At 40.3% G+C, this 24,041-nt stretch overlaps 3 protein-coding genes across 3 annotated transcripts; 1 reads left to right on the top strand and 2 right to left on the bottom strand.

Moving 5' to 3' along the window:
• Positions 1 to 2,653: 2,653 nt before the first annotated feature.
• Positions 2,654 to 7,194, bottom strand: gprin3b (GPRIN family member 3b). Its single transcript, XM_030738250.1, has 2 exons — positions 7,134 to 7,194; positions 2,654 to 5,106 (listed from the first exon to the last, which is right to left on the bottom strand). Exon 2 carries the CDS (start codon positions 5,012 to 5,014, stop codon positions 2,894 to 2,896), a length of 2,121 nt encoding a protein of 706 aa, XP_030594110.1. The 5' UTR covers positions 5,015 to 5,106; positions 7,134 to 7,194; the 3' UTR covers positions 2,654 to 2,893.
• A 3,242-nt stretch (positions 7,195 to 10,436) lies between these two features.
• On the top strand, positions 10,437 to 18,282 carry elmod2 (ELMO/CED-12 domain containing 2). Its single transcript, XM_030752152.1, has 9 exons — positions 10,437 to 10,634; positions 12,368 to 12,512; positions 12,604 to 12,632; positions 13,305 to 13,402; positions 13,497 to 13,626; positions 14,017 to 14,150; positions 15,753 to 15,821; positions 16,272 to 16,405; positions 17,399 to 18,282. Exons 2-9 carry the CDS (start codon positions 12,368 to 12,370, stop codon positions 17,554 to 17,556), a joined length of 897 nt encoding a protein of 298 aa, XP_030608012.1. The 5' UTR covers positions 10,437 to 10,634; the 3' UTR covers positions 17,557 to 18,282.
• A 139-nt stretch (positions 18,283 to 18,421) lies between these two features.
• On the bottom strand, positions 18,422 to 21,168 carry ucp1 (uncoupling protein 1). The gene is made up of 7 exons (XM_030752036.1): positions 21,055 to 21,168; positions 20,735 to 20,871; positions 20,347 to 20,545; positions 19,676 to 19,873; positions 19,491 to 19,592; positions 18,976 to 19,156; positions 18,422 to 18,882 (listed from the first exon to the last, which is right to left on the bottom strand). Exons 2-7 carry the CDS (start codon positions 20,858 to 20,860, stop codon positions 18,768 to 18,770), a joined length of 921 nt encoding a protein of 306 aa, XP_030607896.1. The 5' UTR covers positions 20,861 to 20,871; positions 21,055 to 21,168; the 3' UTR covers positions 18,422 to 18,767.
• Between the last annotated feature and the right edge of the window lie 2,873 nt (positions 21,169 to 24,041).

Genomic DNA, 24,041 nt, shown 5'->3' with positions numbered 1-24,041 from the left:
ACCAGGTAATGACTTGCAGCAAAATTCCCAGGCCACATTTGAACTGATGATGTTATGATATGTGCCTTTAGCCACTGGGTGAGCCAAATGACCCCCTGCTGGTTATCCTTTTTTATTTTAATATATAAAAGATGGAGCCGAACATGCATTTATTAAAATACCCATGGTGGCTGTGACAAGTGCAGCCATACAGGTGAACATTGAAGGCAAGCTAAACTCTGTCCTCTTTTAGTTGTAGCAGTGGGTGGTATCACTTTGAAATCTCTCCCCATGCTCCTTGTCACTGAAAAAAGAATCTTCCCCTGTGCTACCCACCGCCCGTGGCCAAGTCTAATCTGCACTTTCAAATAGGACCCAGTCATAACGACACAGTGAGTAGGGGGTTATTAAAAATTGAAACACAGCTAATTAAAGCTGGGGTGAAAGAATACGAATTAAGGCTGGTGACCAGGCCTACAGAAATGTGAAAGTGTGAAACTGACCTTGATGGAAAGGAGAGAGAATGCATTAACTGTCTGCCTGAGGCTGAATTTAGTATCTAATATGGCTCTACAGTCAAGTGATGCCAGTTTGACACCTTTCAGTCAGTGCTGTGGCATAATAAGAGATCCAATTCTATTTTTTTCTCTCTTTTTTTTATGCAGAAAGAGCTTTGGGGGTCACTGCTACCTCCATAAACATCCACAGGCTTACACAAATCCGTGGAGGTAGGGTGGGACAGATACACACCGACTGTGTCCTCAAGTAGATGAAACCAAAAAAGACGTTAAGATTAGACGAGTCCATCTGTGCTGTTCTTTACAGGTTGTGACATTTCACAGCACAATGGGTATAGGGGACTTTTTTGTCCTTGTTATCACACCCTGACATTAATATGTAGCGACGTGCTTGTTAAGAAAGTAACAGCGGTCGCCTGAAATCAGTGTTATGCTACTCAGGACAGTAAATTCACTCTGAAGTGTTTTAGAAAGTGTTTTGGAAAAAAAAGGCTGGAAAAACACACGAAGGACAGAGCTGGTCATGATACAGAAAGCCCTCCACTTCAATCTTGAATTGAATTTGATTTGTTTTCAGAACTTGAAGGGCTGCCTAATTTTGTCCAAATTAAAAAAAAAAAAAAGATTTCACTCTATGACGGCTGGGATCGGTTCCAGCTTCCCGTGACCCTGAATTGGATAAATGGCGGGGAAAAAAAAAATGGGTGGATGAATTCTTACATTTAAGAAGCTGGAAATACCCAATGTTTGCCATGTTTTCTTGAATAGCAGCCTAAATGATTAAAACTGTGACTGCTTTTTGCGGTTCTAATTTCTTAAACCGAATCCGAATTGCTGTCTTGTCTGCAGCTCAGAAATCATCAGATGATCCAAATACTAAGGAGTTAAAGATTTGTTTAGTCTAGAAAACAACTAAAAGTACACAAAGCAACTTCCAATGCCCAAAGCCTGGCCTTGGGCAGTTCAAAACCACTCAAATATTGTACTTTCCAGAAATTGCTCGCTTTGTTTAAAAACCAACACTAACAGTCATATCCGCTTTTATCCAAATATTAGTAATAATACCTCACCGCTGGGTAACGCTGACATTTCTGCTGCTTATTATAAAGCAGTTTCTTCTGGTAAATGCAAATAAAACCAATTTTCACTGTAAAGATTTCTACTCAAAGCTATTTCTTCTAAATCTATATCATAACAAGCCAAAGACCTAAAGCAGCATGTTTTATCTTCTGCAGCATTACGGCTGCCACCTTAATGCTGCAGAAATGTTAATGCTGCATGCTTGTTTCCATTCAAAGAACAAAAGATATGTAAAGAGCTAGGCACTTCCCAGACTTTGTATTTTTTGGTAAATTTGTTCATTCTCAGCAAGCACACTTTTAATGCACCTTCTGCTTTCAGCCTCTTTATTTCTTTTCTCTTTGCATAAAGGAACCACTCAGTGCTGTGTAACCTCCCAGTCTTTGTGCCGTTGATTTTAGTGGGTTTGTTGTGCAGCATCTGATGTTGTCCTCAGAATTAAATTGTTTATTTCACTGTATGCAATTTTTCCATGAATTACACTGGACAGGCTGCAGCGCCACCAGATGTAAAACTCCAGATATAAACTTGGTAAAAGCACAGTGAAAGTAGAAATGCATGTTTCTGATGGTGGGAGAAGCCAAAGCTGGCGTACGTGAGTCCCAGTCTTTTTTGCTTTAAAATTACACATGAAATCTTTAAAAAAAAAAAAAAAAAAATCCCCCAAACAGGGATGCTCATTAACTTATTAACAGTGGGAAATGAAGGTGTAAAAGTCAGCATAGTTTTTGCTTATTTTAATAGAAAACCAAAGGACAGAGATTGAACAGCGTACATGTATGCATACAGTCCCCTCTTTAATTACTCACTAAAAAGAAAACACAGCAATCTTATAAATATAGGGCCCTGCAAAAAAACACTTCAAAAACAGATACCAAATGCACCAGATGTAATGAGTTGTTGACTGAATATATTTGCACAAATATTCTGACAGTAAGTATGTCGATCCCATGATCAGCGCCTGTTACTGTGAAGGTCTGGACTTCATTTTAGGTCATACAACTGTCACTGCAACGTAAATACATGCGTTTCACTGTTATTGCCTTTGTTTTTTAAAAACTGTTTTCTCATATCTATTTCTAGAAAACATCTTTTTTTTTTTTTTTTCCTTTTTATATTTCTATTTCCTACCTTGTTGGATCACAAACATCACAAGTATTTGACTCTTTTATGCTACAACATTCCAGTATACTTACTTACAGGGATCGGCGTCCCATTAATGTTTCACTTGGCATTGAAATCTTGATGAGGGGAGGACAAACATTTTGACCTCTAGGAAAAGGGTGGAGTCTGACAATGGCTACCTCTGTCCTGTGCTACTCGAGGACGGAGGAGGGAGGGGGGCGCACACAGCAGTTGGGCCGTCTGACATTTTGCAGCATTGACCTGAAAATGTTCTGCTGCCTCCTTTTGTTCTTACTGCCACATCGCGGCGAATCAACACCAGAGATTGACTTTCGGAGGGAGGTCTGGGCCATCAGTTTCCTCTCCTGCTCCTTTATTTTGCTCTGTAAATGGCTCTGAATTGCAAAGCCAAGGGATTCAGGGTCAACAGAAGCCCCGTAGACCTCCCAAGTCATGCCCTGCTCATCCCAGACAACATCATGGACGCTCTTTCCTTTCTGCTTCTGTGACTGATCATCCTCTTCATCATTTCTGTCCGGTTCTATCTTCTGCTTGCCAGAATTTCTCTCTTTAGGCTGCGCTTTGCTTCCTGCTTTTTCAATTTTTTCTTTTGCACTCACATCTCTATTTTTAGTGAGATCTGACTTGGATGTGGTGTTTGCTGTTGTTGTTGTTGTTGTTTTTGGCAGGGACAGCACAGCACTGTTGCTGTCAGCAGATCCAGACACAGAAACAACGGCTGTCTCCAAGGGCATCCCTGATTTGAGAGAAGGAGTTTCAGCAGTGGCTGTTTTTGCTGCAGATGTCTGGAGAGTGGTTTGATTGTGGAGCTCGCCTTGCTTCTTGTGGTTGCTGTGTTCAATGTTGATTTGATAAACTGGCTGGATGTTGCACGGAGCCGCGCCCGGTTCTTTAGGCTTGGCTCCTAGCCTGGAGTCATGCTGCTGTGACAAAGTTTCTGAGTGGAAAACCACACCAGTGTTTTGGCTGGGGCACACCTGTGCCTCAACAGTGAGTCTCTCTGACCTCGGATCAGTCGAGGCACCATCTTTCACCTGGTAGAGTACAGCCAGGTTCTCCTCCCCAGAGACTGCACCGCTGCTCTGCCTGCGAGTCACAGGGAAGGGCAACAGACTTGGACTTGTGGCCACAGCCTTACTGCACATTTTAGCAACTGCCTGAACCTCCATATCATGACACTTCTTGAGTGGGGCTGGTGATAGCGATGAGGTCATTGTCGAAGCCTCTGTGTAGAGCTTGCAGTGCTGCTGCCCTTCAAGGACAGCTGTGTCCATCTGGCTGCTGCCTTCAGCCACCTGCCCGGATGCCTGCATGGTTTTTGTAGCCTGGGGCAGAGAGGAGGAGTCTTTCTGTGAGGACACTGGCTGATGTTTATCTGTGGAGACTTGTGATCTCTTTACTGGCATGAAATCCTTCTCTGGGTCTGGGGAACATGAGTTTTTCTTTGTCGACCCAGCTCCTGCATCCTTACTCTTAGATGGAGGTTTAGCTGAGCTTAGTGGAGTTTCCATGCTTTGTTTAGGTTTTGATGCATCTTGCAAAGAAACAGAGCTTGATGAGCAACTTTGCATGTGATCAGTCTCTTTAGTTTTTTGTGCTATAGCAGTATCCTTGTTTTTGGGGTCAGAAATGATTCCTTTATTATCTTGTTGTACTTCAGATGCTGTTTTCCTGAAGTCACTGTCATTACTTTTTTTGTCATTCGGAGAAACACGTTTATGACCTTTCTCTTGTGTTGTGGTTTCGGCCGAGGGTGTCAACCTTGGGCGCTTCTCCTCTGGTGCAACTGGGCTTTTTATCTTGCAGTCGCTGCTGTGCATGTCGACTCCCGATGCTGTGACAGCAGACAGTGAACTGGCCTTACACGCACCCTTTTCATTAGTTGGGCTTGATGTTTTCACGTTAGCATTAGAATCCCGCTGGTCAGCTCCTGCCTCACCCACATCTCGGCCTGTTACAGACAGGTTTGGTGTGTGGTGGTCTCCACCTGTGACATACTCAGATTTTATTTGGTTTCCATTGCCTTGTACTGATATGTCTGACACAGTGGAAACTGCTTCCACTCCCTTGCAGGCTGTTTTTTGTGTGTGTGGGATGGCGTTAGCAGGCGTCAGAGATAGGTTATCCTGCTTGTCGGGAGATCTGACGGTGGGTTTTGGACAAACCTGAGAGACTTTGAGGTTGGGTTCTTTAGCCCAGTTGGCATTAGACTCCTTGTTGCCCAGTGTGTCCACCCCAGCCAGCTGAGGCACCATCTGGACTGTCACTGTCCTTTTTGGGTTAGTTCCCATGGTGGAGTCACTGCTTTAGTCTTCAAATATTGCCGTATATCCAAAGATGGAAACAGATGCACGGTGTGCAATCAGTAACTGTTTAAAAGTTCCTGAAGGAGGAAAATAGAAGTAGACTTAGTTTTTTTTTTTAATACTCATTAAGCTTATAACAAAAATTACACCTTTATTTAAATCAGTATAACCAGACCAAACTCTTATAGCACTCCAGTTTAAGATGAATTCATGTAAAATGATTTTCCACAGTTTCCCTCAACAATCATTAACATGCAATTAAATTTGGCAGAATAAAGAACCAAGAACCAGAACAGTCAGTGACCTGTACCTGCCTACATTCACCACTGGTTTAATAAAAAGTAAAATATTTGATTCTAAACTTAACAATCAAATTAATTTATAAGTTGTAATGTATAATCATAATAATAATAATAATATTAATGGCGGGGTTCACTCAACTCAACATTCTCCTCTAAACTGGACTTGTTTCCAAACTGTGGAAACCTCCAAATGCAATGTGTTTTATAAGCATCCATGGCATTATTTACATCAAACTGCTTGACTGATGGCAGACTGTGACATATGTAGACTGAAAGTGCTTACAGATAAAATAGATGTTTGATTGAAACTGTGGATACTTCACATTCAGTGGTGTTTGATCTAACCACTATTTTTTCTTGTTCTGCAAATCCTAATGTAAATAAATATTCCCACAGCGCATCATTCCCAAATCAGCTGAAATGATCATAAGTGAATATTACAGCATAGAAAGAGAGAATGATTAATGAATGAGATGAACTGAGTCAAACCATGCTAGCCTATTGACTCGGTTTAATTAAATGCTCCTCACTGTGTTGGGATCCTGTGAGATATTGCCAATGGCAAGCTAACCACTTAGTAATAATATATTTCAATTATCCTTTAATCTCTGTGTCTAACATAATTGCATAGATTTCAAATAAATACCTGAGCGACTGAAAAACACTCACAATCGCTCATTTAAAGTTGAACTATTTGGTTTTTTTTGTCACTGAGCCCTTTTTGTGACAAACACAAGCGGTTTCCAAGTCAGCAACACCCTCGTGTCCTTTATCAGTTTCAAATTCTGTGCAGTGACCAACAGTTTCTTCATCCAAGACCTGATGAATGGTTTCAACTCAGTCTCCCTCTCCTGACTGTGCAAAAGTATTGGGCCAGTTCTGCAAGTAATGTCCCAGCACTGAGCAGACATCTGAAATGTGTGACCCTTTGGAGTCAGACAAATGAACTGTGCTGTGGTCAAGGATTTAATCATGGAAAACAGCCTTCAGGCTATGCATAAAGAAAATGAACACATTGAATGATAATTCAATAGGTGCCACTTAAGAGAGGATTAATTGGCCTTTTCCATTTCAGTGGCATTTACTGATGACCATCTATTCTGTGCAGAATAACTGTTTTAGTAAAAGTAATCTTAATATCATTCTAATCTTTTGAGGCATTCTCTTTCCTCACAACAGTATCCTCTTCTTTAGGTGCAACAACAAGAAACATGACAGCTTCTCCGGGTCATACGTATGTCTCATAAGCCAAGAAGAATAATCATTCCTGTCACACTCATTTAACGATGATAATCTGACGCACCTATAGAGCATATTTTTCTACGCGTGACTTGAAAAACACAGAATAGTAGGTTACCGGTTTGGGTCATGGACAGGTGGAGCCCATTTGTTTGTGCTCTGACACTATGCATCTGCCTGTCTGTTGTCAAAGCGCAAATATTTATGGAAAGCATATCCTGGCTGTAATTAGATATTCGACAATTAAACGCCTCGGTGTCTGCGCTTCTTTTTTTCTTTTTTTTTCTTCCTTGCCTGCAGCAGTTAAGAAATAACCGAAAGAGTGAACAGTCTGTATGCAGACTATGAATTCATGCAAAACGGCGCAGATAAAATATCCTACATGCAAGTGATGCACACGATCTATTCAGGCCAATTAAGATCTATGTCACGCACTGTAGCCTCTTGCCCCAGTTCAACATATCAGAAGCCACTGATGTTTGCTGGTTTGATTTGACCTTGCGGGCGAATTTAACATCTCAGACTAAGAGAGCAGCCTTGCTTAAAAGATGAAGGCGGCTTACCTTGAGAGGCGATTTATGTCCCGTGCCGTGGGGTGCCGAGTGCGCGTCCGCGTCAGTGAGACGAGACAAAAAAAAACCAAAAAAAAAAAAAAAACTAGAAATGATTATGGAAAGAAAGTCAACCGTGTGTCTATGACACCAAGCCACGCCTTCCAGCAGAATATGGGTTTCAGAGGTATCGATCCTCCACAATCAGGCACAAAATTTAAGCACCCTGACTGACCGACCGTGCGCAATGAGTCACCGCTGCCTCCGAGGTCTTCATCGCCGTTGGCTTGTGCTTAAAAAAAAAAAAAAAAAAAAAGGAGGGGAACGTTCATGAAATGGGTCGCACATGGTTTGTGCTATCCCAGACTGAACTGGTCCTGACAGGGCAATCCAGAGTTAACCAGATGAATGGATGAATGGGGGTGCGGGGGGGCAATGCAGGCAGCATTGTAACAGCCGCAGGCTTTCACAGGAGGGTCACTTGCTCCTGAAATTCATTACTTTTACTTCTCTGCGCTTTCTGCCTCATAAGGCAGCCTATAATATTCCGAGAGGAGAGGCTTTATTTTTGCTGCTCCCATTTGTGTCATTCAGAAATGGATCGTCGCTGGACTTTTATGTGGTTCTTTGGAAGCGTGCATTAAGCGAGATCAGGTTATGTCTCTGGATGGGATCACGTACATTTACTTTACAATTACATCATTTTCAAAATGAAGAAACATTTCTCTGTGCTTTCAGGAGGTCTGGTGAATAAAGAACCTTTAAGATAAGAGCATCCTGGTTAGAATTGTTTTATTAACTATTACTGTGGCTGAACATTCAGTATAAATGATCAAATGATAATCACGTGTTTTAAAACTGAGTCTGCGATAGCATGAGATAATAAACTTTTTTGATAACACAAAGAGGAATTTGGCTCACGTGGTTACATAAACACGTACTGTTGATCAATATTGTAAATGAGAAGAATGACAAAATACACTTTCTGCTTTCTACACACACACACACACACACACACACACACACACACACACACACACACACACACACACACACACACAAATTGTGTCATTCATATTTATTCTTTGATACCTCATATTTATTTTTATTTTTCTTATATTTTGCACACCATGGGTTGGGGGGTGGGGGCAAGTTTCTATACTGTGTATCTTCTACATACTGTAGAACTGACAATAAAGTTGACTTTGACTTTACAAAAAAGTGTGCATTTATTTTGCTGTAGTTATAAATCCCACATTGAGCCAGTTCACGGTAACAGTTTATGCCATTATGTTATAGTCTAATGTAAAGATCATATAATATTAGAGAGAACCTCAAAGATATGACAGTCCATTATGAGCAAGTATCTTGGCAACAGTGGGGAATAAGAACTCCCTTTTAATATGAAAATGACGTCAAGCAGAACCAGACTCAGGGAGGGGCAGCCATCTGCCAGAACTCGCTGAGGGGAGGAATAACAGATGACAGAGGGGAGAAACATAGAGGAACAATAATAAGCAGAGCTCACAGGAATGTAATGAGTCTACAAACAGGAGTTTAAGGAGCCATAAACCCCCAAATTTGGGAACCACTGTGCTGGATGAGGTGGAACGGGGGTACACATTTAAACAAGGATGTCTTGATTACTCTCCTCGGGCTGTGGGAAAGATAACAAGCATTTCCCCATTTTCAGTGTCCTTTACAGACGATTGTTGTAATTACTAGCAGATTAAAAGAATCAGAATGAATGAATCAAGGAAGACAACAACCACACTGTTTTTTTACGTTGAAGTGGAAAACCTCTAACTGCAGCAAAGGTAGTATGGCTCATTTAGTGGCAGAAAGCTTTTGGAAGGCACTTAAACAATGCTATCCTTCCCACAGAGACACCAATCAAACATGTTCATATGGATCAGTTTAGGTGATAATATTGATTCATTTTGTCTTATAGAAGTTTTTGTACTGCTGATATTATGGGATCTTTGCTTTAGTTTTCTCAGAACAGAAAATGTGACACCCCTTCTACATCTCATCCTGGATAATGGTACTGTGGGTGAACCTGCTGAGAGAGAGAGAGAGAGCACCAACCTTTAGTAGCACTTCATCTATAACATCAAGTGCTTTTGAAAGATTTTTGTGCAATCCTATCAGGGTTGCTAAAACTAAATTGTAGCATTATAGTCTGCTCTCTGTTTCATCCTCGGCTGATCTATCACACTGTTGATACAATCTAAATTCCTTTTTTAAATATAGCCTGGTTCTGCGGCAGGGCTTGGATTGCAGTAATCGTATGTGATAGACGTCCTGCTTTTAAAAGCCCAGAGGGACTGATTAGGTGAGAAAGCAGACTGTGACTTAATTACAGCTGAGAGCACCATTGGTAAGCATCTCAGAATAGGTTGCATACATTGTCGATAAATCAGATTACAGCTTAAGGGAGAGGGCTTTTGTGCAACCCCTTTGGACACAGCGGTGGGTTGTTATGTGCCGTCTGTTGCCACCATTTAAAAACAAATTGAACAGAGAATGGAATAATGCAACCTTATTGACCATTATCAGCAACATAATATGACTATTTTTTAGCCCTTTGATAGACTACTACACTGTGTAGCACACAGTCTCATTTTGTGAATTTGGCATCATCTTGTGGTTAATATCTGATTATTTGATTTGCGGATAAAAGCACCCAGCAACTATAGCTGCGGTCTGAATTTTCTTGTAATGCAAAAACTATAATTAGTTATCAGAGTAATTTTTTTTTTTAATTAGCTTTGATTTCAATTTTATGTTTTCAGTTTAGTTCCAGTTAGTTTTCAGTGAAGGTATACTTGTTTCAATATTTAATGTTTAACGATTAGCTTTACTTTAGTTGACATTATTTTCTGTGTTTTTTTCAGTTCTGTTTTTGTTTAGAATGAAATTTGATTGAATTGACAGTTTCAAAAAAAGACCTTTTCTATATATTTTATTTTTGTATTTTCGGTACACAAATTCCCTTCTAGTCTAGTTTTTATCCTTACTGTAGTTAACTAAAATATTATTTTGGTGCCTAGTTTAAGTTTTAGTCCATTTTTAGTAAAATGCTCGTGAAATAACCTTTTTTATAACAAGCTCGGCACAGTCATGACCACTGCGGACAGTAGATGGCGCTGCAGCAGCGCTCAAAACGTGGTTCAAAATATGAAGTGCTACGTTCAAAGACATCATGTCATTCAGGCCTAACGATAAATCCAACTCGAGTTTTGAGGTCCGTGTCGTACACTGGCATGCCTGTTTTAACTCCATAATTAAATATTTAGAAAAATCTCTAAGTCGTGGTTAAAAAGCGAAGCCTGCTTGGTTTCATCTGGTAGGCTTGTGTGGCTGTGTGCGTGGCATATACTGAATACCGCGTAGAGACCGTGAAGGCATCGCAGCCAGCCTGTCAGGAGAAACGTCGCTAACCTGACCTAACGTCTGCGGATAAGTTAGGCTGTAACCCGGGTCTGGCAACACTTTCCCTGCGACGAGAGGGTAAGAATATCATCACTACTCGCTCACGGTATCCAACACATCAACTACTGCGACGAAACTTAATATAGGTTAACGTAGTGTGGCTAGCTACCAGCCAGACGTTACAATGACAACCTGTTGTCCTAACGGTCATTTTGGGGAGCCAGTATGTTCAGTTACTGAATTAGTATCAAAAGTAGCTCTCTAGCAGTTTGCTAGTATTAACATGCACTGCTTTTGAAATCCTCGTTAAACTTACAAAGTCTCTGTAAATGAACGGAATGACCACGTATGTCCGAAGTTAGCATTAGCATCAATGCCAGCCATTGTTTTGGCTGTAGAAGCGTGGGCTCCTCTCTCATATTTGCGCAAGGCTTTTAATTCTAAGTTGGGAATTTGCATCTAGTGGTGACCCACGATGAACTAATCTCTTATACCGAGTAATGTATTGCTCTTCTAGTTGCAGAGTATTCCTTCAGTGGCTCCAAAACGTGGCCATTGTTACTGTGACGGACATTAGCGAAGTGTGTCTGTAACATGCAAGCTCAACTCAACAATCAAATCCACAGTTATATACAAGTTAGAGGTGTTGGACTAACTTATGGGTACCTGTAATGTTCATGTGCATTTATTTACATTGTTATAAGTGTTGGTTATATTATGTACTTTAGAACTGAAAAAAATTATTCAAAACTTCCTTTTTTGATAAAAATCAAATCAGGTGAACCTGAACTATCCCTTAGTTGTACTGTCGTAGGCTCAGATTGTTGTAGGACTCCATGATCCACTGAGCACTTCTTCACCACCATCATCACCACTTATTCACCCTCACCTCTTTTAATTCCCCACGTGTCTATAAACCACTAATGCATGTCACTAAGTTTTTGTCTTGCCTCTCCCATAGTGGGCCATTTGTCCTGTCTCCCTCTGCTCTCTTCTCCTTTCCCTCAACCACCCCTCCAGCAGGTAGTCACAGATGGCTGCCCGTCCCTGACCGTGGGTCTGCTGGAGGTTTCTTCCTGTCAAAAGGGAGTTCTTCTTTCCCACTGGCACTAAGTGCTTGTTCATAGTCCCTTGATTGCTGGGGTTTTCTTCAATACTGTAGGGGCTTTACCTTATAGTATCCAGCACCTTGAGGCAAATGTTGTGAATTGGTAGTACACAAATAAACCTGAATTGAATTAATAATCTGGTCATGTTTGCAAAATGGAGGACAACAATAAGAAACTCTTCTTGGTTTCATGTAGTTTACTGCATTAGAATTAGCATAGATTGTATTGTAATTGGTAAAAAAAAAAAAGTGTCCTTTTGCATATAAACTGAATTAGAATAGCTTGAGCTAAACCAGCTGCAACCACACTAATAATTTATCTAATTGGTTTATTTTTTTTAAACCGTAGGTAAACATGAATATGGGCATGACTCTTTTCAGCGGCTCCCTTTAGGGGTCGCCACAGCGGATCATCTGCCTCCATCTCTCGCTATCCTCAGCTTCCTTCTGCATGTCCTCCTTCACTGCATCCATGAATCTTTGCTGTGGTCTTCCTCTTTTCCTCAACCTTTTTTCAATATATCCACTATCTCTCCTCTCTGCAAGTCTTCATGAAGATCATTCAGCAGCTTTGATCACATAACTTAAACGCCAGAGTAGTTTTGTGATATTTCAGATGAAATATAATTTTCCTCCTAGTGATTTGTGATTTTTTTTTTTTTTTTTTTTTCTTTTTTCTTTTTCCCTGCTTGTGTCCTAGAAGATGTTTGGGTATATCTGGGAGTATATTTACACATCCTTCTTGAGATACTGGCTGAAATGGCTCATCAGACAAGCAACAGCGACATGTGAGCTACAGCGAATATGCTCTGGATACAAGCCAGGGGCAGCAAGGACTACAAAAGCAGGTGAGTTAAACCATCCCAAATCGGCTCGACTTCTGGATCAAAGTGTACATTTTCTTTGTGGTATTAATATGCTTGTTATGTTCTCTTGCAGAGTATGCTCTTCAGTCATCAAAGAATGAGGTAAGGACATATTATCACTGTTAGTTTTTGTTTCAGGCTTACCTGCTGTAGTTGCGAACTAATTGTGATATATTGTTCAAGCCTCTTTATAAAGCTGCTGAAAAACAAATTAATTGGCGATGATTATGATAATCTGTTGATCTTCTGTGATTTCCTGTTGCAGTTTAAATTGTAATACGGTGGAGTCTGAGGCCCATAAAAGATGTTCGGTGTCAAAAATGTGAAAAAATGTTGAATATGTGAAGACTAAGAATGTGTAGGGAGCCAGTATAAAGTCATCAGGGCGGGTGTATTGTGGATTTTCAGGTTATCTGAAAACTTTGTAAGTCCACAGATATGGAAAGGAATCACCCTTTCATTCACTTTTGACCTCTTTATCTTTCATTGCGCAACATATCCTCTCAGATTAATCAATGTTTATCTTTCACCGCACTTGCCAAGTTTGAATGAACTAACTCAAGATGTCATGTCTGCATATGTAGCTTAGTAAGCATCTTCTGATTGATAGTCTGTCTGGTGTAAAAAGAGATTTGCTGTGTCATCTTTTTCTGAGGTTGACTTTGAAAAACGCTCATTTCCACAGTGGTTGAAGATTGTCCAGCAGCATTTGTGCCAGATTTCTGTCCGGTGGCTCTTTGTATTATAACTTCAGTGTGCGCTCTTCCTCTCCAGGTTTTAAGAGCAGCTCTAGAAACCAGTAAGGATAGCCTAGAGCAATGTGTGGATCAAATTATGAAAGTGAAGAACATCAAACCTGCAAAAGATCCCAAGTAAGGTTATTTCTCTTGTTACCTGCAGTTCTTTGATTTAAGAGTGATATTGATTTAAAGATGAACTACAAATGGAATTTATCTTATTTTTCAGGTTCAGAGAGAGCCTCCACATCTGCCTGCTACAGATAACAGGGTACAGCAGCTTGTATATATCTGTAGAAGACTTGAGAAAGGAAGTCTTCAACTCAGACAACCCTGAACACGAGGCCATGCTTTTGAAGGTGTGGATTTTTGCTTCTGGATCAAAGCAGTGAAGCTGTTGTTGTTCACATATGTCCAGGCTTTTTGTTAAGATGAGACTTGAGCCATGATTTGTGAGCTGCCAAAATACTTATTATTATTATTATTATTATTATTATTTCTGCACTCTACTAAACGTAGCATTTTGCATTAATCTTTGGATTTTTAAAACACTGATTAACATTGTGAATATACCACAGTTCAACATATTGTTTGCATTGGTAGGTCAATTGTAATCTGTTTAACAGATTAAGTATTGAATATGAATCCGTAATGTTGGCACAAGGTCATATTGGGCATAGTTGTATTTGCAAGTCATTGCAATGAACAGGTTTGTTCCTGCATGTTTTTTTTTTTTTGTATTTTTTTAGCTGTGGGACCTTTTGATGCCAACAGTCAAACTGGAGTCCAGGATAACCAAACAGTGGGGAGACATCGGATTCCAAGGGGATGACCCCAAGACTGACTTCAGAGGAATGGGCCTGCTGGGCCTGATCAACCTCGTGTGAGTACTAGTGCCATTGTGTGAAGAGTCATCTGCAGGCCTCCTGTTTGATGGAGTGCCTATGCCTAAAGGTGATTCACTTGATTGCAGCTGCAAAGAAAATGAACACAAATATCAATATATGTTATACTTTTGTGAAAAAAGTAAGAACTCCTTTTGTCATTAGGAGCTTATATTGCTCTGTTAAACAGAAATGACTTCCGAGAGTAATCGGCTTGCTGAGATTTTTTTTGATCACTCTTCCATGGAAAATTCCTTTCATTCAGTGTTTAAATGCTTTAGGGTTTTCTTGCATGTTCTGCTAGTTTCAAAGGCCCTCCTCCCACAACATTTTAGGGGAATTAAATCTGGGTTTTGTCTAGGCCATCCCATAATGCTCCATTTCTTTTTGAGCCATTATTTGGTGGATTTGCTCATTTAATTAGATTCATGATAATTTTGAAAGGCTCCCTTCTGGTTCAACTTCATCTTTTAGCCTCACAGTATCTTTTAAGATCTCTGTCATAGATCAAAAGCTGCAACCTGCCCACTTCCTGAGACTGCAAAGCCACCCGATCCGTGCGTCCATAGCACACTAAAAGGTCTTGTCTTTGCCTCTGTATTAATTGGCAAACTGTAATGATGCTGTGATGGTTTTTTTTTTTTTTTTTTTTTTTTTTTAATTGGACACCAAAGGGTTTTTCCTGGAACGTCTGCTATGCAGGTCATATTTGTACAATCTCTGACTGATTGTAGATGCATGAACTTTGACACACACTAACTCACAAGAGTTACTTGCAGGTCCTGTAATGAAATTTGGGGATTCTTGGAAACTTGTTTTTGCATCAGTTTGCTCTTTGGGCTGAATTTGCAGAATTTTTATATTGCATGTGCTCTCTGTCTAAAAATTAAGCCAGACTCATGTACAAGGAGCAACAACAACCACTAATATCATATTCCACTCAAGTTTTGATATGGAATATTTTTAATTATACTCTCAATAGACATGTATTACTAAAAGGGTTTTCCAATAAACTAATGTTAAAAAAAAAACAAAAAAAAAACAATGAAACCAAGACTGAAAACGGGACTGTCGGTAACTCCCAACTCAACTAATAATTAAACGTTACAGGAAGCAACTAAAGACAAACATCGTCTGTAGGAAGATTTCCAAGAAAGAGAGCGAAAGTTAATCAGGATTATAAAAAGAAACTGTCAGAAGGCAAATGTGTCAGTGCACCGAGGTGCTCATAACACCTCCACCTCTAAGTGTTGAATAATGTGCAAGCATAACCAATATTCAACACCTCAAAGAGAGCGTGACAGTGTGTCAGACGTGCTTGACTTTGAGGTTGAAGGAATATAAAAACAACGTCCAACACCTCAGGCTCTGGTTTGACATCAGTCTCTTCGATTGACAAGAGTTCACAAAATAACAAATGATATGTCAGATTTTATCAAAGCAGTACCACTCACACAAATGAATAATTTTATTTAATCAAGTTGCACTTTACAAGATGTGATCTCAACATTTTTACTAATGAAGACTTAAAATGTTTAATTTTTTTTTTTTTTTTTTTTTTAAGTTAAAGAGAGGCAATAATCAAACTGATGTGTTTGCAGATTTTTCAGTGAAAACTACACAACAGAGGCTCGTCAGGTGTTGTCTCATGCAAACCATCCTAAACTAGGGTAAGAGACTTTCAGTTAATATATTTTCCTCTGGTGTTTGTGTCATATGATGTAGACTTTGTTAATTTTTTATAAGCTGTCGAAAGATGGGACATATTATGTCAACATCCATGTTGGGCGGAGTCCATTGAAGTGTCCGCTCAATAACTCGAGAAGTGTTTGGCCTATGCTTACCGAACTTCATGGGTAGATAACTTATGACCAAAGCAAGGTTGGGCTTGTATATGGGGTCACTGGATCTAGATCAAGGTCACCGTTACTTAAAATAGAAAAACGGTGTCCAATCAAAAGCTGGGTGACAACAAACAGGGTTAATACAGTGCGACAGGCATATTTTGCCCTGATAGGCAGTGCTCTTGTTGTACAGCATGTTATAACCATATGCACAGTATGACCTCTCATTTCTAGGGTTCATTCTGTACTCATTGTGGGCTGTGATTATTTTTTTAGGTATTCATATGCTATAGTTGGGATTAACTTGACAGAGATGGCCTACAGCCTGTTAAAGAGTGGTGCTTTGAAGCCACATTTCTACAATACAGTCCAGGGCACGCCTGTGCTCCAGCACTTTCATCAGCTGTACTGTGAGTAGTCAAATCACTTTTTTTTTCTTCTATCCCTCTGATTATACACTCACCAGTGACTTTGTTAGGTACATGTTGCTAGTCCTGGGTTGGACCCTCGTTTACAGTCAGAATTGCCTTAATTCTTTGTGGCCTAGATTCCACAAGGTGCTGAAAACCTTTCTCAGAGATTTTGGCCCATATTTGTCATGATATCATCTTGGAGTTGCTGCACAGTTGATCCATGATACAAATCTCCCATTCTGCCGCATCTCAAAAGTGCTCTATTGGATCGAGATCTGGTGACTGTGGAGGTCATTTGACTACAGTGAACTCATTATCCTGTTCAAGAAACCAGTTTCAGATGATTTGAGCTTTGTGACATGGTGTGTTATCCTGCTGGAAGCAGCCATCAGATGATGGGTACACTGTGGTCATAAAGGGATGGACGTGGTCAGCAACAGTAGTCTGGTAGGTTGTGGCATTTAAACAATGCTCAGTTGGCACTAAGTGGCCCAAAGTGTGCTGAGAAACTTATTCCCCACACCAATACACCACCACCAGCCTAAATTATTGATACAAGGCAGGCTTTCATGTTGATTAGGCCAAAATTCTGACCCTATTATCCAAATGTTGCATCAGAAATCGAGACTCATCAGACCAGGCAACATTTTTTCCAATCTTCTGTTGCCCAATATTGGTGAACCTGTGTGAATTGTAGCATCGATTTCCTGTTCTTAGCTGACAGGAGTGGCACTTAGTGTGCTCTTCAGCTACTGTAGCCCAGCTGCTTCAAGGTTCATTGTGTTGTGTGTTGAGAGATTCTCCTCTGCATACTAAATGCACTGAGTTGCTGCTGTGTGATTAACTGTTTGCATTAAAGAGCAGTTGAACACGTGTATCTAAGGCAGTGGTTGGTGAATGTATACACACAAAAACATCTTCTTTTTTTTTCTTTTTTTTTTTTTTTTTTTTTAAATAAAATTTTCAAAAATGTGTGTTTCCTTCTTCCAGGTTATCTGGCGTATGAATTTGATAAGTTCTGGATTGCAGAAGAACCAGAGAGCATCATGCAGTTCAACCAATACAGAGAGAAATTCCATAACATAGTCAGGACACATCTACAGGACCCCGGTGTGTGTCTCACACTGACTGTCAACTCCAAAAACTAAAAAAAACCCAAATAATTTCAAGAGCATTCTCTGTATGGTTGGGTAGAAGGAAGCAGGAAAGTTTCTCATGAGCATAGCTGAGTATTAAAACTCTAAAAGCAGACTGCAGCTGGTCAGCCCCTCCAAACAAGATCCAAACAAATAAATTCTCTTTTGTTTGGTTTTCTGGTTCATTCGTAATGCACTTATCATTCTTATAATGATATTTAATGTTTGGCAAACTGAGCACAAATCCAACACCCGTTACCTCAAAAATGACCATTCCATAAGGTTTTCATTCATAAAGACGACTGTAGTGAAAGTAATGGATCTGTCGTTTTGTGAGGCTTTAAGCACTTTGAACGAGCATGCAGCCAAATTGTTACATTTACAGACAGAAAGGACAGTAGTCCTGCTCAGGAATTTGACGTTTACGTTAAGAGAAAATGGCAAAAAATTAATGTGAGGAATGATTTCCACTTTATTTTTCCCTTGTGGTGCTGTCATCTTAAGTCTTGCATGGTTTAACATGTCCCCGCTGATGTCATTAATTTCATATGTATTGTAAAATATGTTAGTGATGTGGAACTCTAAATGTTAATAAGCCCCTGTTTTCATAATGTTGTATGTTGTCAGACTGATACTGAATTTTTATGACCTAATCTTTTAATTCTGTGGTTTACATTTGAGGAATGGATGTAAGGACTCACGTCTGACTCCCAAGGTAGTAAATTGTTTTGAAAAGTGCTTTGTGTCCTTGTGTTAACAGGCAGGAAAAACAAGCAAATCTGAGTCTGTAAAGCAAGTCTTTTTTATATATATATATATATAATATATAATATTTTTTTTAGACTTTATTATGAGTACCATTCATTTTGTGTAAAGGCTCACTGGTTTAAGCTGGCTGGCATATAAAATTGGCAGATTTAGATATACAGGGCTCAGTGCAGACTTGGCATGTTTGTGTAATATTCCCTTCCACAACACGTGGAATGGGCTCATTGTGGCAAATTATAAATATAAAAGGTTAAGTGTGCGTGTCTTCATGCACATAAAGTCAATACTTTTTCAGAAGGCAATCCTTTTTCAACAAAGGATTTTCTCCTTTGTCACCACAGGATCGGGGATCTGTTGAATAAGGCTAAAACAAGAAATTGATACTAGGGTTTCCTCATTCAGGTTCCAATCCAGTGGTGGTTCAGGCTTTACAGTCAAACTTTGACTGAGGAATCTCAATTTATCACTTCAGTCCTCCGCTTTGTGACCATCATGGCCCTTTTGATTTGTTCGAAGGAGACGAACATCACAATATTCCACGATCCCAGCCTCAGGAATGACGGCACAAATCTACAAATCAAAAAAAAAAAAAGGGAAAAGTGAAGAGCGAAAGCTTAAATCTCTTAAGAGTTTGTTGCTGGAGGCACAGATGAAGAGGCTTACCCTTTGTAGAATGCTGTTGGCCCCTCTTTAGTTAACATGGTCCATGCACAGTTGATGGCACTCTTATACTGGCCAGGTGGTGAGTTCATGTATCTCGTTTTTACCACGTCTACCGGGGAGGCGATCACTGTAGTAACGAAGCCGGCGCCAAACGCAGACACAAAGTGGCACGGCAGATTGTCTGCGGACAGAGTCGGAAAAGATCTGGGTGAATGGCAATAATAAGAGGATCTTTGCTCTTAGTTGTGCAGTATAGAAAAGCGTGTCCGTAGATTGTGTAATCCTGTGAATGGGGCAATATAAAGGATTGACATATGTACTAATTTATTACTGTTGTACTCACTGCACTGTGAAGAGAAAATACATTGTGTCCTGTACTGTAGTAGCCTGTTGTGTTATCAGTTAAAGAGATGAGAGGGTGTGTGGATTTCTGCCAATCAGCTGTCTCTCAGGGACTCCATCATGTGTGTTGTGAAATTGCATAGCTCAGGCAAACACACATGAGCTGACCTTACCTGACATCAGCTTGTGTCTGAGGATGGCCTCCTTTATCAGGTCGTATGTAACCAACTCTGTGCAATTTACCAGTGCGTTTCTTGTGATGTTAGGTAACGTTCCTGAAGGAAACAGATACTTTGATCATTATTGATAAAGGATTTCCTGTCGTCTTTTTATAATGTGCAAGAATCAAAAAGGGTACCTTTCCAGAGTCCACGCAGGCCCTCGTGTTGGAAAATTTGTCTGTAAGCCTGCATGGTGCCGCTGTAGCGACGAGCCACTCCATCCAGATTCATCTGGGCTTGGAATCGAACCTTGACCACGTCGGTGGGTTGTGCAAACGACACTGCCATAGCACCTGTAGTGCAGCCAGCCAGGATACGTACCACTACGCCAGGGTCTAAAGAGGAGGAGAGACTCAGTTGTTGCATTTAATTACAGATTTGAGAACTTCTAATTTAGCATCACCTTTAACAGGAAGATAAGAAACAGATTCAGCTACCCAGACTGCAAGAATCCTTTATCAGTTTCGAGAGAGCGGATTTAAGGGAGATAATGTTCAAACACTTTCCCTAAATCTCTTATCACACTTTAATAGTCTTTTTTTCTCTGTTTTCTGCTTAAATTATGTTTGTCTGTCCTGCAGGATGGAGCCCTCCTTTGTTCTTTAAAAAAAAAAAAAAAAAAAAATTTAAAGTTCCCTCATCTGAATTCATTATCTGAGAGCTCAGGGTGTGATGTGTGAGACTGATTGTAACCCTCTGATAGACATCTTTTTGATTTTGACAGCTGGGTATTGAACTAGAAGTCATGATTGTCACTAGTTAGACAAATTATGAAAGTTGAATTAATTTTTGAAAAGTAGCCACTTACTGTCTTTACCACCAGTGTAGAAATGTTTAACATTGTCATAGAGGCCGATTCTGACAGAGGCGAAGCACATCTGTCTCTGCAGCCCAGCAACCAGACCATTATACAGAGACTTGGGCCCCTCTGTTCGGATCATGGTGCTGATGGTCCCAAACACCCCTTTGTAGCGGATGCCTCCCACTGCCTTCTTCTCTCCTTGAATCTGGGGTCACACATTGTACTCAAAATTAAACTTTATAGAGCCTGTGGCAGCAGAAAGGTAAAGTTCAGTTGATTCAGAGGTGCTGAAGTGGAAAAACGTGACTGCTCTGTCAATAATACAAACATCACCTTAAGTGGTCTACAGCAAAACAAGAGTGGCTGAAGATCATATTCACAATACAGTTAGTACCTGTAGTCTGACTTTGGCTGTGTCCAGAGGAAATGTGACGATGTCGGCTATACAGGCTGCTGCTCCAGCACTCGCCATCTTCACCCCCAAAGGAGGAGGAACTTCTGAAGGTTTAAGTCCGACCATGTTTCCTATTGCTGGGGTGACAGGTAAGCGTCCACACACAGGCACAGACATACCGTATTTTAAATAAAATTCAATATAGACTTTTTGCAACTACATAAACATTAACCTCATGCACAAATCATTTGTCTTTTTAAATGACAGGTTAATCAGTAATCAAAGTGGACTGATGCTCAAGATATAAAAAACACACTTACGTTTGTGGTCTAAAATTAAAATTTTCCTTTGTTCTTCAGGCTTTTTTTTGGGATCAAGCAGAATTGCGATAGGTCAGATTATAATCCACAGAAGGCCCCGTTCAGCACAAAGGAAAGACGCGTCATTTGCGCTGGATTTATATATTTTCAAGCTTTTTTTTTTTTTTTTTTATGACATCCTTAGAGAGGCGTTACTGTGTACTCCAGTACACCTCAAAGTCCACTGACTGTCAGAAAGTCAATGTTCAAGTTGCCTCACACAGGGGGCACTTTTCAGAAAAACAAACTGCATAACTGCGTCATTGTGTGACTGAAACTCAAAATTATTTTCACCAAGTTTTTCAAAAGTGTCACTAATTGGTGTTATTTCTAAACATTATCTTATTGTCTTCAAATATAATCTGCACAGTTTGTATTCTCATTCATTTCAGTTGGTAGAATTTGCATATCAACCGATTTTATTTCTATTCTGGATCTGACTTAATACTGAATTATTTAATTGATCAGATGAACCGTGTGCCACAAACAGCAGTGATAACAGAGCAGTATCAGGGTTCGCAGGAGGCTCGTCCTCTCTCTCTCAGCCAATGACAGCAAAAAGCTTGTGAATAACAGTGGTTGGAGCCGACCGGCTAAATCACGATCTGTTCCATAGACTTTATGGCCGAGCCTCACTGCAAATTACCCTTCTGTGTTATCAGCAGCATTATTGTGTCATGCTGTTTTTCCTCTGTAGCCCCTCATTTATGATTTCTATTATGTCACAGTCAGACAACTTTTAATTTAATGTTAAAGAAGTGCTTTGGGGGGGGGCACAGGTGGGAGTGTGGTGACGTCAGCTGGCGACTGAAGTTCACAGTGACGCAGATAAGAACTTGACATCACACCATGTCTGACCCCTCAGCAGTTGTTCCAGATTCATAACATCATATGCAGTGTATGCACCTTGTGGGAAAAGTAGATTCTAAGAAAAAGAGCAAATAAACACAAAATTATTCCTGCACAAAGTTCACTTAAACAAAACTAATCGAGTCCAGTTCAACAGCCCTGAGTTAATTATGTTCATATTAAGTTTTTTTTTTTTTTTCAGTTTTCCAGGCTGTTTTGATTTGATTGCCTTTTGCAGCTGCCTCAGCAAGTTGGCGTAGTATTCTCCACTGATAGTATGGCCTTTTTGAAGGTAGTCAATGAACACGATGCTCATTGCATCCCAGAAGACTGAGACCACCACCTTCTCTGCCGATGACACCACCCTGGCCTTCTTTGGTGGGAGAGAAGACGGGTGTTTCCATTGCATGGACTGCCATTTGGTCTCTGGCTCAAAGTGGGGAACCCAACATTCATCATGGGTGAGGAACTGTTCAAGAATACTGTCTGGATTTGCTTTAAAAAGTGCCAAGTTCACTTGTGACATGACCAGTCTGGTGCACTTTTGATCAGGCGTCAAAAGTTGGGTCATCTTCAAAGCTCTCCCCACCCCTCTTGAATTCAGCTGCCCACTTCTGCACAGTTGATAAAGCTGGAGCATCGTCCTCTAATGTAGCAACCATGTCAGCGTGAATGTCTTTGGGGGCTGATGCCTTTTTCTGCAGATATTTGATAACACCACCGTGCCAAATTTGATCCATTTTCACAAACTGTCTCTAGTACTGCTTTTCCAAGTCCTCAATTCTGTATCCACTATGGATTTATCTGCAAAGAAAACATGCAGTTAGAATCAGAAAAGGTTGAATTTAAGGCATGCCAAATTTAATTACTGTATGATAAATCCTTCTTAGTGAGCCTACGAACTTTTCAGCCCACTATTGTATACTCCAAGAAGAAAATGCTCACCACCACAGAGTGGGGTTTATCAGAGACTACCTCCAGAATTTGGGAGCAGAGAGGATGCTGTGGCCTCCCTGCAGCCTTGACCTCAGCACCACTGAACACTTGTTGTATCAGCTTGGGGATGCTGTTCATGCCAGAGTAAGCAACACAACCACATTGGCTGACTTGCGACAAATGCCGGTTGGAGAATAGGATGCCATCCCACAGCAGTGTGTGACCAGCATGAGGAGGTGGTGCCAGGCTGTTGTGGCTGTGTGTGGTTCTTCTACATGCTGCTGAGGCCCCTGTTGTTGAATTGCCAGCATGTCCAGTTTCTTCAAACTTCAATCATCCAATCCAGTAAATGAAACCAAAAAGAATCAATAGAATAAGCTGTTTGGCATTTGCAGAGAAGATTTGGCAAATTTTTCATGGGCACAACTCACATAATCAACTCTGCTGCTCAACCCACAAATGCATTTTCCTTACAAATGTGGCTCCACTTAAGGGGAAATAAACAGGCTTTCCAATGATATGAGATTTGTTGCCAAGAAGCACAAAGTAATAATCCACCAAACACAAATTTTCTTACTTTTTGTGCCTAGTATCAAAAGGATAACCATTTACAAATCACTGTATGTGTATGTATATGCTTATGCTGTATATGATGCTGACTGTGACTTTTTTTTTTAAATCTGTGCTTTCTGAGAAGCTGTGGACCCTAAGGAAAGTGTCCACAGCTTCTAGATTATCTATAGCTCTATCGTATGTCTGAGAGGGGACGGTCCTCACAATCATCTGAAAGTCTTGTTATAAATGAGCTCACTAAGCTGTGATTGGTTAACCTCGGCCACAGCCCTAGTGTGTGGGGTCCAGGGGTGAAAAAGAGAATGGCCGTGTAACAAACTGAGGTTTAATATGGTTACACTAACAAGGTACACATTCATGTACTCTTTAACCAAGGAGAGTTAAAAAAAAAAAAAAAAAAATCTGGCTATATAGAAGTAGTAAGTCGGAAATAAATAAAAATCTGTGCCTGACCAACTATCTGACCCTGAAATGAGTTTAGTGATTTCTGACAGATGTGTGTGGTTTTCTCATAGTGATCATGTTAGTACTAACAGCATAGCATGCAGATACTTGAGAAAAAGTGTCACATTGTACAAGTGTATACTTAT

This window comes from Archocentrus centrarchus, chromosome 1 (genome assembly GCF_007364275.1).
Source record: "Archocentrus centrarchus isolate MPI-CPG fArcCen1 chromosome 1, fArcCen1, whole genome shotgun sequence".
NCBI lineage: Eukaryota > Metazoa > Chordata > Actinopteri > Cichliformes > Cichlidae > Archocentrus > Archocentrus centrarchus.
This window is presented reverse-complemented; position numbering and strand designations above follow the sequence as displayed.

Excerpts from the sequence above, each read along its gene's own strand:
- gprin3b (XM_030738250.1), bottom strand. The coding sequence starts at position 5,014 with ATGGGAACTAACCCAAAAAGGACAGTGACAGTCCAGATGGTGCCTCAG.
- elmod2 (XM_030752152.1), top strand. The coding sequence starts at position 12,368 with ATGTTTGGGTATATCTGGGAGTATATTTACACATCCTTCTTGAGATAC. Across the intron at positions 15,822-16,271 it reads GCAAACCATCCTAAACTAGG|GTATTCATATGCTATAGTTG; the intron begins GTAAGAGACTTT and ends TTATTTTTTTAG. Across the intron at positions 16,406-17,398 it reads GCACTTTCATCAGCTGTACT|GTTATCTGGCGTATGAATTT; the intron begins GTGAGTAGTCAA and ends TCCTTCTTCCAG.
- ucp1 (XM_030752036.1), bottom strand. The coding sequence starts at position 20,860 with ATGGTCGGACTTAAACCTTCAGAAGTTCCTCCTCCTTTGGGGGTGAAG. Across the intron at positions 19,874-20,346 it reads CTACACTGGTGGTAAAGACA|ACCCTGGCGTAGTGGTACGT; the intron begins GTAAGTGGCTAC and ends CCTCCTCTTTAG. Across the intron at positions 18,883-18,975 it reads CCAACAGCATTCTACAAAGG|ATTTGTGCCGTCATTCCTGA; the intron begins GTAAGCCTCTTC and ends TTTGATTTGTAG.